A 12,777-nucleotide genomic window follows, 5' to 3' on the forward strand; every position below is an offset into this window, starting at 1 on the left:
TCTCCCTCGACGCCATACAGTTCGGTACCAGTACCTCACTTTGAAAAGGAGGGGATGTCACGTGACACATCCCAACCCTATGTGTCCGTGGACAAGCTACACCACAGCAGGGTTCAGTCAGTCTGATCAAGTTAGATTAGCAGTGATTTGGCACTTTTGTGAGTCTATTAGTAGACCGTGCATGCCCAGTCACTTAGCATAGATGCATATCCTCCGGTTGCACACAACATGATCATCGGAATTCCCATCAGAATCCATTAGCATCAGTTAAGGGAATTTTCCAATGCATTTAGCCTATTTTCCTATTTATTGGGATTTTCACTTATTATTTTTAAGTGACTTTCCTACAAAAGTAGGTAGGGCAATTTTGCTAAGTTAACATATAAGCAACCCAAAGCTAGCACTCCACAGCAGAAGAGGTAGCAGGAGCTTCCCGCTCAACAGGCAACTTCTTAGCAGTACCCCCTCAAGCACCTTGGTGTTTTTGGAGATCCCATCCTCGCCTACCTCCAAGATCTGGCGTTTTCAGCCTTGCCTGGATCGTCAACACCACGAGCACCCTAGCGTTAGCAGATTACTGCCATCGCCGGCAGACTCATCAGCTTTGCTAGCGTTTTCCCCAAATCAGCCCATTGGCGTTTTTGGATTTCCGGCCCAGATCAGCATTAGCGTTTTTGCTAGCATCAGCCATGCATCAGCGTTTTTGACTTTCAGCCCTAATCTGCAGCATATACACAGCGTTTTCAGCCTATGACTTCGTAGCAGATCAGCCCCAGATTGGTTGCAGATGCTCCCCCATTTTCAGCCATCAAAACGCAGCCAAAACAGTCATTTTCAGCCACCGAAACAGTCCCGAAAAACAGCAGATCGAAGACCACAGATTTCAACTATCAAGTCGTCGTCGTCACCACCGTCGTCGTCATCGGCATAGTCCAAGTTGCATCAGTCCATTGCATTCGCATTGTACACCTTTGTGCAATCAAAGTAGACCACTCTCGCCGACGAGAGTGGGGCCTTCGGAGGAGGGTTTTACAAACCTCTCGGTGTCGTATCTCTTCTCTCTCCTTCTCTCAGTCTCATTCATTTGCACGCACAATATCGACTCACTTTGTTCGTGACCACAACACTCTACAAGACGGAAAGCTCTCTCTTTCCCCAAAGAACTAAAAGGAACCTTGAGCAATAAAGATCACTAATCTTGAGAAAATACAACATTCATTCCGCTGCACCTAACAGGGGAACTCCTATAATGTACATCGGAAGTGGTTTATGGTGATAACTTAGGATGAGTGCTCATTGCGTACTCAAGGTTCCTTTTACTTCATGAGAGAGAGGTGCAAAAGACGAGAGAGAAGAGAGAATGATATTGTGAGTGAAGGTTCTGTGAATGAAAGAATACCAACACCGGATGGGGTCTCAAACCCCCCTCCAAGGGCCCTCCCCTCTCTATTGCTAGAGAGGTATTTGTGGGAGTTGGCTATGGATGCTTGGATCTGCGAGGCTAAGCGCTGAAAACTGAAAACGCTGGCTGATTTGCTGTGCTTGGGCTGAATCTGGGAATGCTAGTGCTCTAGAGTTGAGATCGCAAACTGATGGCGATGATGATGATGAGGATCTGCTGGCCTCAGCTTGGCTGAAAATGCTGTTGTCAAGAGGCTGAAATCTGCAACCTTTTGACGGGATGCTGAGGAATGCAAAAATGTTAGGGCTGATTCATCTCTGAGGTGCTGATATGGTACTGATTAGGTTGAGGGACTGATGCTAGGCTAAAACGCTAGGATTTGATGATGGAACAAGGCCATGGTGCTGGTAATGATGTCACAAATTGTTGACGTGTCAAGCCATTGAAGTCTAAAGGGTTAGGACTCTCAGAGACTAACCCTAGCCAACTTGCAAATTCTGGTTGAGGGACCTAAACCCTAGTAGCAGCAGAAGAAGGACTGACCAACTTACAAGTTCTTGCCGAGTGGCCTGAAAGTACTCTAAATTTTAACCCAACCCAACTTACAATACCCCGTTTGATGGAGCCTAACCCTAAAAATAAAGCACACATATTTTCAAATTGCGTAGAGCCAGATGATGACGTAGTAGTTGTACGGACAACCCGCGTTTTGTGGAACTGCAGCCACGTGGTAGCGCTGTACGGTCCAACCCATAGGGCGCATGCTTTTGGACCCAGAGTTTTTTGAACATGCTACTTTTCATGTAACTGCTTTTGGATGCGTCTAGGGCCTTTACATATGTGGGTGGGCTCTCTCTTTGGCATTCTACCTTGTGGGAGATGCAGAGCAGAGCCACATAGTTGTAACTTGTTGAAGCAATATAAAGAAATATCGAGAGGGGCGCCATTGTTTGGGGCCATTGCAGTATGGGAATGGAACTCCGCTACTCTGTGTCTCGTGTGGATTCTCTCTTTCTTTCTGTTTAGTTGTTTGAAGTGCTAAACATCTGCAGTATGTTCCTTCAGTTGGCATGTGATGCGTGTCCCGTTTTAGTGGTATCAAAGCTTCAGTTGTGTGCTTTTCTTAAAGCATAACGATCCTCTGAAGAATAGACAGAGCAAGATGGCGTTTTTGGATTCCATGGAGTATTTGCAATTTCTCCTCGATGAGCTTTGCAACATTCTTTCAAAGCATCCCCAACAAAATCTTCCAATTTTGCTGAGCTTCTAAAAGTACTTGAATTACATTTTGCCTCCTCTAATGCCTCAAGTTGTTCCTCCTCTGGCAATAGAAAGCACAAGGGCTTCAAATCGACAAGCTACCTAGTCTTCGATTCCGATCGGGGGAGTTTCAGGAATATGGTTCAATCTCGTAACATGTACCCAGTGCAACCGCCTCCTTTACTGCCGTTGCCACCACCTCCCCTACCCCCACCCGGATACAATGGTTAGAGTGTGTGTGTTTTTATCCTCATCCTCGAGTTGCACCAAATTAACCCAAGGATTTCAAGGATGGGGAATTACAATAAAATTTCACTTTTTTTGGAGTGAAAGATAGAAAGAAAGCCTTGCAGGTACTGCAAGAGTTTGACAACATCTATTCCTTGGGGAAGTACACAGAAGAATCAAAGATCTCTTGAGCTTTTGGATTTCTCAAAGATAATGCAGTGGTGTAGTTCAATAGCTACGCAGCTGCATGCTCCAAGGACTTGGTAGGCTTTCAAGAATATTTTGCCCAAAGCTACATGACCTCCCTGTTCAAAGTACAGCGTCTGACAGAATGGGATAACTTGAAAATGCTTGCCACAGAAACCATGGAAGACTACAACCAAAGGTTCCTTGTTGTTTACCTTCTGGTGTCTTTCTTCAAGTTGATTACCTCGGAGGACCAATGCATATTTTCTTTCTGAAGTAGTATCTACTATGCAATAACTCATGGACCACACCTCGGTTGGTTACAAACTTATGAAAGGAAAATTGGAATTTTGAACCGCAACCGACCAACACTTAGAATCCTCGACCCCAACGAACCACTGAGAGAGAGAGAGAGAGAGAGAGAGAGAGAGAGAGAGAGAGAGAGAGAGAGAGAGAGAGAGAGAGAGAGAGAGAGAGAGAGAGAACACGGGTCGACCACAACAAACAAGAACAAGGTTCTCGGGATTCTTGTGACAACTTGATTCAAGTGGCCAGACCTCGTCCTCAATGCCAACGAGATGTCCTACTACAAGAAGGCAGATGCTTTGTATGCTTCCAAATGGGACACAATTATTGTCCTACTGAGGGGATATGCCTTCAGTACAACGAGTTGCAAAGAGAGCCAAAATTGCGATGGGACTTGTCCGTGACATATACGGCATCACCCTGGAAGGTTCCAACGAACTATGCAAAGCCTATGGAAAGCTAAATGGCTTCAATGCACTTATCTTCTTCGACCCAGGAGCCCCCGAAAAGTTTATCCATCCCGAATTCATGAAACAGATAGATTTTGAATATGATCAACTTGTTGGAGAACTTGAAGCCTAGCTAGCCACTGGGCAAACACAAACAGTCGTACCTCCGATTGGTGCTCTTTTGGTCACCAGCCAAGGGTACCATGGCAAAGCAGATTGTCACATCATGAAGTTGATCAATTGTGATACTCTTTTGGGTATTTCCTTGGCACGACAAGAATGATGTGACCATCTAGATTCGGCACCGCACCATCACTTCACAGTAGAACGACAAGCTCGTCGTCCTTAAAGTTTGACTGACAGAAAGCTCTTTAAACTTTGTTTGACAATACTGTTTGAAAAATGGTTTGAAATAGAAATGATATGTTTGAAATAGAAATGATCTGTTTTAAAAATTGTTTGAAACAGAAATGATTTTTTTTGAACTTGTTTTGGTGCCGATTTGAGAATGCTTGGTTTTTGATGCAGTCTTCTGAATATTTTTGGCTCAGGCTTTTCTGAGAGGAGTGTTCATGTTTGATGTGGAATCTCTAAATGACGCAAGCCGGCGGTCTAGGGAGCGTTTAGTTGTAAGCTCGAAAACCTCTAAATGATGCAGGTCAGCGGTTTGGGGAACGTTGAGTTGTATTTGAAACCTCTAAGCCACATAGGCTGCGTTTCGTTTTAATGTTATTTGCGGGGGGAGTGATGAGGTGGTCGTTGAGTACCTTCATGCCTAAGACCGTTTGTATGGGAGGAGTGCTCATCGATGCTCTTTGTTTTTTTGTCTTTCAACACACACATGTAAAGCATCTGTGTTACAGCGTGATGGACTCAGACATGCCATATATTGGGAAAATTTGTGAGAGAAATAGTTTCGCCAAATGATCGGGCTTAACTGTCTTCTTTACCGGAATGAAGTGGGCGTGTTTACTGAATCTGTCGATGACTGTCCAAATGCCGTCATGCCCAGTTTTGGGAAGATAAAAAATAAAATCCATGGCAATGCTTTTTGAGGGTCGGGAGGGTAGGGGTATAAGGCTATAGAAATCTTGGTGCCTATGCCTGTAAACTTGACCTTTTGGCATATTAAGCAACTACACAAACTCATCCACATCCTTTTTGAGCTCCGCTAAAAGTAATAGTCAACAGCCTTCAAGGTGGTATCTATGCCGCGGTGGCCGGAAAAAGGTGGACAATGGCACTGTCAAAACCTTTTCCCTCAAAGGCTGTAGCCGTCCTGAATGGAATAGCCTGGAACTGTCTCTCCACTCTGAATCCGATGAAAGATATCTGCAAAATCAGGATCTGCGGTGTATTGATCTACCATATCCTCGAAGCTTCAATGATGTATCGCGGAAATAGCCAAAACCAAGGGCTTCCTAGACAATGCATCTGCCACTAAATTCTTCTATCCTTGATCATGGACTATCTAGAAGTGGAACTGTGACAAGATGTTAGCCCACCTCATCTGCTTTCCCGAAAGCTGCTTCTGCGACAAGAAGTAACGTAAACTCTGATGATGTGTAAAGTCTGTAAAGTCGGCTCTGAGTAGATAGTGTCGCCATTGCGTAAGAGCATGGATAACTGCCAAAATCTTTTTTTCATAAATCTGTGCAACCAACTCAGGACGTAAAAACATCCTGCTCTCTTAAGTCATGACATGGCCTTCTTGCATCAAGACTGCTCCCAAACTTGAGAGTTTGAAAGGTTGCAATCTCTGACTGTCCCCAAGTAGAAGGAACCCCTTTCTGAATCAATACATGCAAAGGAGAAGCTATCTCTGCAAATTCCCGAGTGAATCGCCGATAATATGGGCACAAGCCTAGAAAGCTTCGAACTTCATGAACATTCTTCAAATCAAGCCAATCACGAATAGTCTCAACTTTCTCCATAGTCACTATTGAGGCATTAGAGGTGGTCGAGTGCTGCTTTCAGCGGATCCGAGTCGTGGGCCTCAGTGGGAGGACTTGTGTGATAGACCCACACCCATCAGCTCGAGTTAGGACACTGGCGATTATGGACGTGGGAGAGCCGCCCCTGGTGCGAGTGCAGTGGGACCCAGGGGAGTGTTTTTGGCGGGATCCTTTTACTCCAGCCCAATCACCCAGAGACTCCTTTTTAGTACATGGCACGGTTGGGACGTCAGATGTTGACAGGTGGAAGTGGAAAGACATTTGTCCTGCTGCAGGGGACCATTGGCAGGAGGAAGGTCTCACGATTGAGTTCTTGGCAGATTTTTGGGAGATAGTCGAGGAGTCACTATGTTCCAGTGACTAGTTGTTGCCCATCAGGTTATTGCAGTTGGGAGTTGGTTGGTGCACAACGGTCACTCTGCTGCATGTACTGCCTATGACCATACACTTGAGACACAACACCATTGTCTGCGGAACTGCCCCATGGCACAACAGGTTTGGCTTTGGCTGATGCTTGCACTTTCGGCAGCTAGCCAGTACACCTAGCTTGGTCCACCCTCAGTCTCAGCACTTCGTTTCGAGATGGCCTTAGTCAGCAGGATGATTGTGATTCAGGTGGGCCGACCTAGACTCTAGCTTGGCACAGAGCTTGTATCTCAGGAGTGGAGCAAAGATAGAGAGAGTTGTTGGGAGCTCATCTGCAGCCTGACACTTTGGTTCATCTTGAGAGCTTGATGCGTCTGCATCTTCAAGGCTCGATCCGTCCCACCGAAGGAGACTGTAAGAGACATCTGGCTGGAGCTGATTCACACACTCAGAGGACAGTTTGAGAGGTTTCAAACTTTCAAGGCAGCTCCGACTGTATGCAGGAGCGCCACGAGCCTTCTTGCGACTTTGGTGACCAGGGCCTTTCTCCACTGTTGGTGGTTTGAGCTCATCTGCAGCCTCACTTTGGTTTTATCTGGAGAGCCCGATGCTTCCGCGTCTTCGAGGCTTGACCCGTCCCACCGTAGAGATTGTAAGAGACATCTGGTTGGAGCTTATTCATACACTCAGGGGATAGTTTAAGACGCATGCGTGAGCGCCTCGAGGCCTTCTGACGACTTTGGCGACCAGGGCCTTTCTTCACCATAGCTCATGGGACATCTAGATGGCACTATTGCCCATCAGAGTGATGGTTTCCTCTTGATTTAGCCATCATTGTACATAGCTTGTTTTTCCATGGAGAGTTTTTAATGTAGCCGTCTCTAGTAGGGGCAGTTTGTAGCACATTGGGCAGGTTTTTTTAACTAATGGAAGGATCTTTTTCTTGCCCAGAAAAAAAAACTTTTGTGGCCAAGACTAGGTGGTACTGTCCTCATGAAAATTTGGCTTTACGTTAGAGGGCCCGTTTTGGTTGTTGAAATTAAATAGGGTCTTTGACGTTGTGATTTAGGATTTGCTGTGATGTTCCAACACTTTCAGCAGAGAGTGGCTGCTGAAGAGGTGATCAACCATGGAATCGTTCCCAATCTGATCAGATTCTCTGTATTGATGAAGTTGCATCTTACTGCATAGTGTATAGTGTGGGGTTGTTTTGTAAGTTCTGTAGTAATTTCTTGGAGAAAAATTGTACATAAGGGCGTTAGCATTAATGGTGAGAACACTTAAACATATAATGGCAGCTGACTATGTTTTTTTATTGGCCATTAACTCAAGGAAGGTAGTTGCTGTCAGCTTAAGGTTTTTTCTTTGCTTTTCTATGGTGTTAGATCCCAGTTGTGCTACATTGTTTGAGCTTCAAAAGGTGTGAAAAAAGATGGTTTTTACTTTTTCTAGGAAACCTGTAATTGTTTGTTTTGGTTTTTCTGTCCATATATTCGCTCAGTAATGGTTATTCTTCATGCAGAATGGTCAATTTTAGATTTTACATGGGCTTTTGCAGATTGCATAGGCTCGGCTTTCAATGCAAAGGGTTCTATGGAATGTCCAAATTGCAGACGTACTGAGCACGGTCAGTGGCTGTATGCAAATGGTAGCCACCAACGTGAGAACTCAACTATCGAGGATATGCTCTTTGAAGAGGAGCAAGATTTGTTTCCTGGAGTTCCAGAGTTCCTTTTTCCACATGAATATTTGGCAAGTTTTAGCTGTCCTTAATTTTTGTGCCTAAACAAGTTTTGAAGCTCCTTGTGTATCTACGAGTGTATAATGTCTCTACTGCGTGTGATGTTAGTCGTTTCTTTTTCTCTCGGTACCAGGTTGGTCATATTCAGTGGCCATCATATCTGGGAGCATATGCACAGCTCTCTGTATCAGTCGGGTAAGTTTTGTAGCCACCATTTTTTGCTGCTGCCATGTGCTTAATTTCTCATGTCTAAAAGCGCTTTTCTGGGCAGGGATGCAGACAACCATCGTCCTGCTTGTAAGTCTATGTAATATGTGGTAATTCCTCACGCAACAAAGGGACTGTTGTTCTCTTGTGCAGTAAAGCTTTTCAATCCGTAATAGGAAATGGTATGGTTATGATGTTGCAGATCCGGAGTTGGTTGTTAATGTTTTGGTTGGTGAGAACTTTGAAAGCAGTGAACTTTTCCACCCGTGCCCGTCTCTTCCTCCTCAGGGTCCAGCTTTGGTGGCCCATGTAGCGGGACCTGAAGAAAATGTGCGAGTTCATGAGAGTGGAGTTCGTTCACAACAAGGAGCTCGTCATCAAAGGCAATATCCTCCTTCAAGAGAGCAGTGGGGCTTTCAGCCCCCAGCAGCAGTCGGAGTAGCTGGAGGTGTTGGGCCCACAGAGGGATCAAGGTGGCCCCATATACAAAGTCATTCAATAGGGCACGTGTCTTCTCCACAGGCAAGGTACCGCGGGTATGTATCTGGAACTGTCTTCTCGTCATATAGATTATCACAATTTTTGGCTGCAAGAACGTTGAGCTAGTACATTTCCAGAAAAGAATTATCAATTTGTAAAAGGCTTAGTAGTTGTTAAAGAGACCATCCGTTGCTAGCGGGCAAACAAGGTAAAGCATAAGTCTCTCAGGTTAGGTCAGTGATTGTGATAAAGTGACGCTGTGGCATTACTGGAGTCTGGACCGGTAGAGGAAAGCTTGAGCTGAACTGATGTGAAGCCAGATTCAAAGGACCTGAAGCAGGACCCGAACACGCAGGAACCGTGGTGGGAATCCGGGTGCGGTTTTTGGGTGGGTGCGTTGACGTGGCAGGCCGTATGGCATGCGACTACTGTTTGGCGCGAGTTACTTGAAGCGTCGATTGTCCGAGCTTTCTGGGCGCTAGTTTTTGATGTCCGTGCTTTTTGGCAATTGTAAAACATAACTGGGAGGAGATCGTCCAGTGGGCTGTGACTTTATGATGACTCAGAGGGAGAGCGTGGCTCTTCGAGTTTGTAAACTTTGATTTTGGATCAATGGCATAAAGAATACTGTGTGGGGCGCCTAGTTGAGGGGCCAATGCGTTTGGGAGTGGAACTTTACCTTCTCTGTGTCTTTTGTCTATTGTGTGATGTTTTGTGTCTTTCAAGTTCGAGAGAGTGCAGTTTTGGTTCAGTTCAATATTGTTGAGGAGATTCACCGCCTCGCTAGTGGCTTTCTGGTTTCAGTGATATCAGAGTTCAGACAAGTGTTCTTCTCAGAGCGCAACAATAGACTGTGGAAGCAGCGTCTTTTCATCTTTGGGAAGGAGAGGAAGAAGAGGAGAAGGTGTACAAGGACAGAGAGAATATGGCAACAGAAGCTTTTTGATAGTCTCAAAAATTGAAGAAGTGGAAGAGGATGCTGAGGGGAAAGTAGTTCCAGACTCAACAAGGTCTACTTCCAGAGTCAAGGGAAGGCAGAAAAGAAGTGATTGATATGCTTTTGAAAGTCTGTAGACGATCTGACCAAGGGGGAAGACAAGAAGCAGAAGACAAAAAATCAAAGAAAGCCAAGGCACAAGCAAATTTGGTGTTTTGAAGATGTGGTAGAAGGGATTGTTAGAATCTCTGAAAAGTTCGAGTGCTGCAAGATTTTTTTGAAAGGATTCAGAGGGATCTTCTAGACTTCTACTGATAGGAGCTATGGAGTTTTTGGAAGTTTGGGCTGGAGGAGGGTGACTTGGCAGATAGTCCTCAGTTAGAGAAAGATCTTGCCCTGGAATCTACAGAGCTCCTTGGTATTCAGTAGTCGAGTCTGATGCAATGCATGATCCATGAGGGGAGACACTCCACTCGCCATAACAAATTGACACGGATTGGAAAGGGAAGTTCATTGTTGTGTCTTTTAGATTTATCGTAGATATTGGAGGCTGATGTCACAATGCGATGATGTGGCAATACCAATACCTTACCGATTTGAGAGAGAGAGAGAGAGAGAGAGAGAGAGAGAGAGAGAGAGAGAGAGAGAGAGAGAGAGAGAGAGAGAGAGAGAGAGAGAGAGAGAGAGAGAGAGAGAGAGAGAGAGAGAGAGAGAGAGAGAGAGAGAGAGAGAGAGAGAGAAATGAAATGAAATGAAATGATATATTAACGTCTACAAAAGGCCAAAATGACCTATGAGACCAACTGATTACAATGATGAGTCTAGTACCAAGTTTGGGTACAAACAAAGAAACTGATAGGAGTGCTACCGACTCCTATGGGTGGCTGGTAGGCTGATCAATGGTATCATGCCATAAAGGTACAAAGTGGGGATAAGTGTCACCATGATACAATATAGCAGTAGCATGAAGCCTATCCTGATCGACACTCTGGTTGTTGTGCTAGAATCCTGTGGATCCTTTGCCGCAATCTCCGCCAATGCTGCGTGGCTCCCCTCCTCAGTCGCGGTCGTCTCGATCTCCCTAACTCTATAGCTCGATCAATGAGAGTACCGCTGGTGTGTGTATGGGTGGGAACCGAGCTCTGTAATGGTGGTGTCCCCTCTGCCTCTGTGGTACTCAGGTTGAAGAAATCTGAGATGCGTCTCTGAGACTGTCTCTGTCTTTGCCCACTCAATAGAGCGTCTCTATGTCTCTGTATCTCAAGTAGGAATAATCCGAGACATCTTTGATCCTGATATCTCATGACTCTATCTAACGAGTCAAAACCATCTCTGAATAAACAATGAAAGCGTCCCCGTATCTCATAGTAGACTGTGCAGCGACATATGTAGTGAAACTCTGTCTCTGGCTCTGCATGGCATAACTGACATATCCTACTGTCTGCTGGTCTGCCTCTGAATCTACCTGTCTCAATCCCAAGCTGGTGTGAAGATGTGCGAATCTGGCCTATAGCACATCGTAACCCATGAGATAGATGTGTGTCCATGTAACTGGGACGTGTGACAAATCCGTCTGTCGTGAGTTGGAGAAGATGCTCTCTATAGAAAACCCTCTTCGTACCCAACTCCCGTGATGGCTCTATCCATGTCCTCTTGCTATCAAGCTGGATAAGATCCTACCGAATGAGTCTAGTAGTCTCCATCCGTGTAAGAGCCAAAGATGGTGCATCAAGAGAATACTGGAAAGGGGGCAGCCTGTCCATGCTGAAACCATGCCTCTGAAACCATGAGCTCATCCGTGCATACCAACATGATGTATCTCCCTATAATGCCAGCTGTCTAGATGACTCAAGAGCAAGCCTGGCATACCTGTCCCTGGTGGTGTCCCATAAGCTGTGTACAAATGATACTGATCTGGTGAGAGCCTCAACCTCCATAGGTGGGGCAGCCAGCTCCGCTCGTATGATGTCATGTGGGACTGAGGCCTTGGCTCTAATCAGCCTAGAAATCATAGATATCAAGGGTCTCTCCATATTACTCCATCCAGCACTGTCAACAGACGGTCCCCAAACCTGAACCCCGTGGTGCATAACTGAAGCGGCGAAAGTGTCGAAAAGCCAGAGCTTTGTTCGAGGTTCCTGGAACTGAACCTGCGAACAAATCCTCTCTAAACCGCCTAGGGCTGCATAGGCACAAGTCAATCTAGTGTCTGCTGCCACTTTCAGTGTGAACCTCGGTCCACTAAAGACCACCCCAAGATATGTGTATGCATCAGTATACTCCATATTGTCCTGCTCATATGTGAAAGTAGGTGCTGATCTCCTAACCCACTGTGGCGTGGTATTAAATACCATGTCCTTGGTTTTACCAAGGTTGACAGACAATCCACTATCCTCTGCAAAACTATGCAATGCGTCCAAATGTCTCTGCATACCATCTGGTGAGTTTGATATCAACACAATATCGTCCGCATATAATAAAAGAGGGATCCATGTCCCCGCAAGCTGAGCACCTCTATCTCCACCTCTATCAATATAATCAGAGACCTCATCAACATACATACCAAATAAAGTAGAGGATAGTGGGCATCCCTGTTTCACTCCGATAGTGGAGTGAACTATGTCAGATATCCCCTCTGACGTGCGTACATGACCCATCACTGAACTGTACAATGCCATAATCCCCCATATCAGCTCTGTGGGTACCCCCAATTCTATAAGCCGGCGCATCAATCTGGCCCTCGGTACTGTGTCAAAAGCTTTGCGGAAATCCACAAAGCTACAATATATCCGTCTACCATGTGCTCGACCCTCCTCAATGATAGCTCTAAGTCTAAAGACATGATCTAGTGTGGAGAAACCCCTCCTGAAACCAGCCTGCCCAGGTGCCCGTATGCCCATAATCTCTGCCCAACTGCTCAGCCTATGCTCAAGGATGGATGCATATAACCGTGCCAATGTGTGTCCTACCATGATAGTACGGTAGTTCCCCGGTACTGTGGGGTCTCCTGTCTTGAAGATAGGTACAATAGTAGATAATCTCCAAGACTCAGGGAAGCCCTCACACATGACACGGTTGAATAACCGTGCAAGCATCTCTGCCAACAAATCCCCAGCATGTATAATGTGCTCTGCTACCAAACCCTCATGATCTTGTGCCCGTCTGGTCTTCATCCTGTCAATGGCCTCCTTTACCATCTCAGTGGTAAAGAAGGTGCTCGCAGCCGGACATGGCTGTGGTGGATCTGGTAGTGGTGGTTG

At 45.7% G+C, this 12,777-nt stretch overlaps 1 protein-coding gene across 2 annotated transcripts in view; it reads left to right on the forward strand.

Moving 5' to 3' along the window:
• Positions 1 to 12,777, forward strand: part of LOC147446314 (uncharacterized) — a 54,893-nt gene that overhangs the window by 22,166 nt on the left and 19,950 nt on the right. For both annotated transcript variants that reach the window (XM_086525575.1, XM_086525574.1), the window contains 4 exons: positions 7,711 to 7,904; positions 8,027 to 8,088; positions 8,165 to 8,190; positions 8,303 to 8,636. In XM_086525575.1, coding sequence (XP_086381701.1) covers positions 7,711 to 7,904; positions 8,027 to 8,088; positions 8,165 to 8,190; positions 8,303 to 8,636 — 616 coding nt within the window. The remainder of the gene's footprint in view (positions 1 to 7,710; positions 7,905 to 8,026; positions 8,089 to 8,164; positions 8,191 to 8,302; positions 8,637 to 12,777) is intronic.

The sequence above is a fragment of the Adiantum capillus-veneris genome, chromosome 12 (assembly GCF_014529385.1).
Source record: "Adiantum capillus-veneris isolate H3 chromosome 12, ASM1452938v2, whole genome shotgun sequence".
Classification (NCBI taxonomy): Eukaryota; Viridiplantae; Streptophyta; class Polypodiopsida; order Polypodiales; family Pteridaceae; genus Adiantum; species Adiantum capillus-veneris.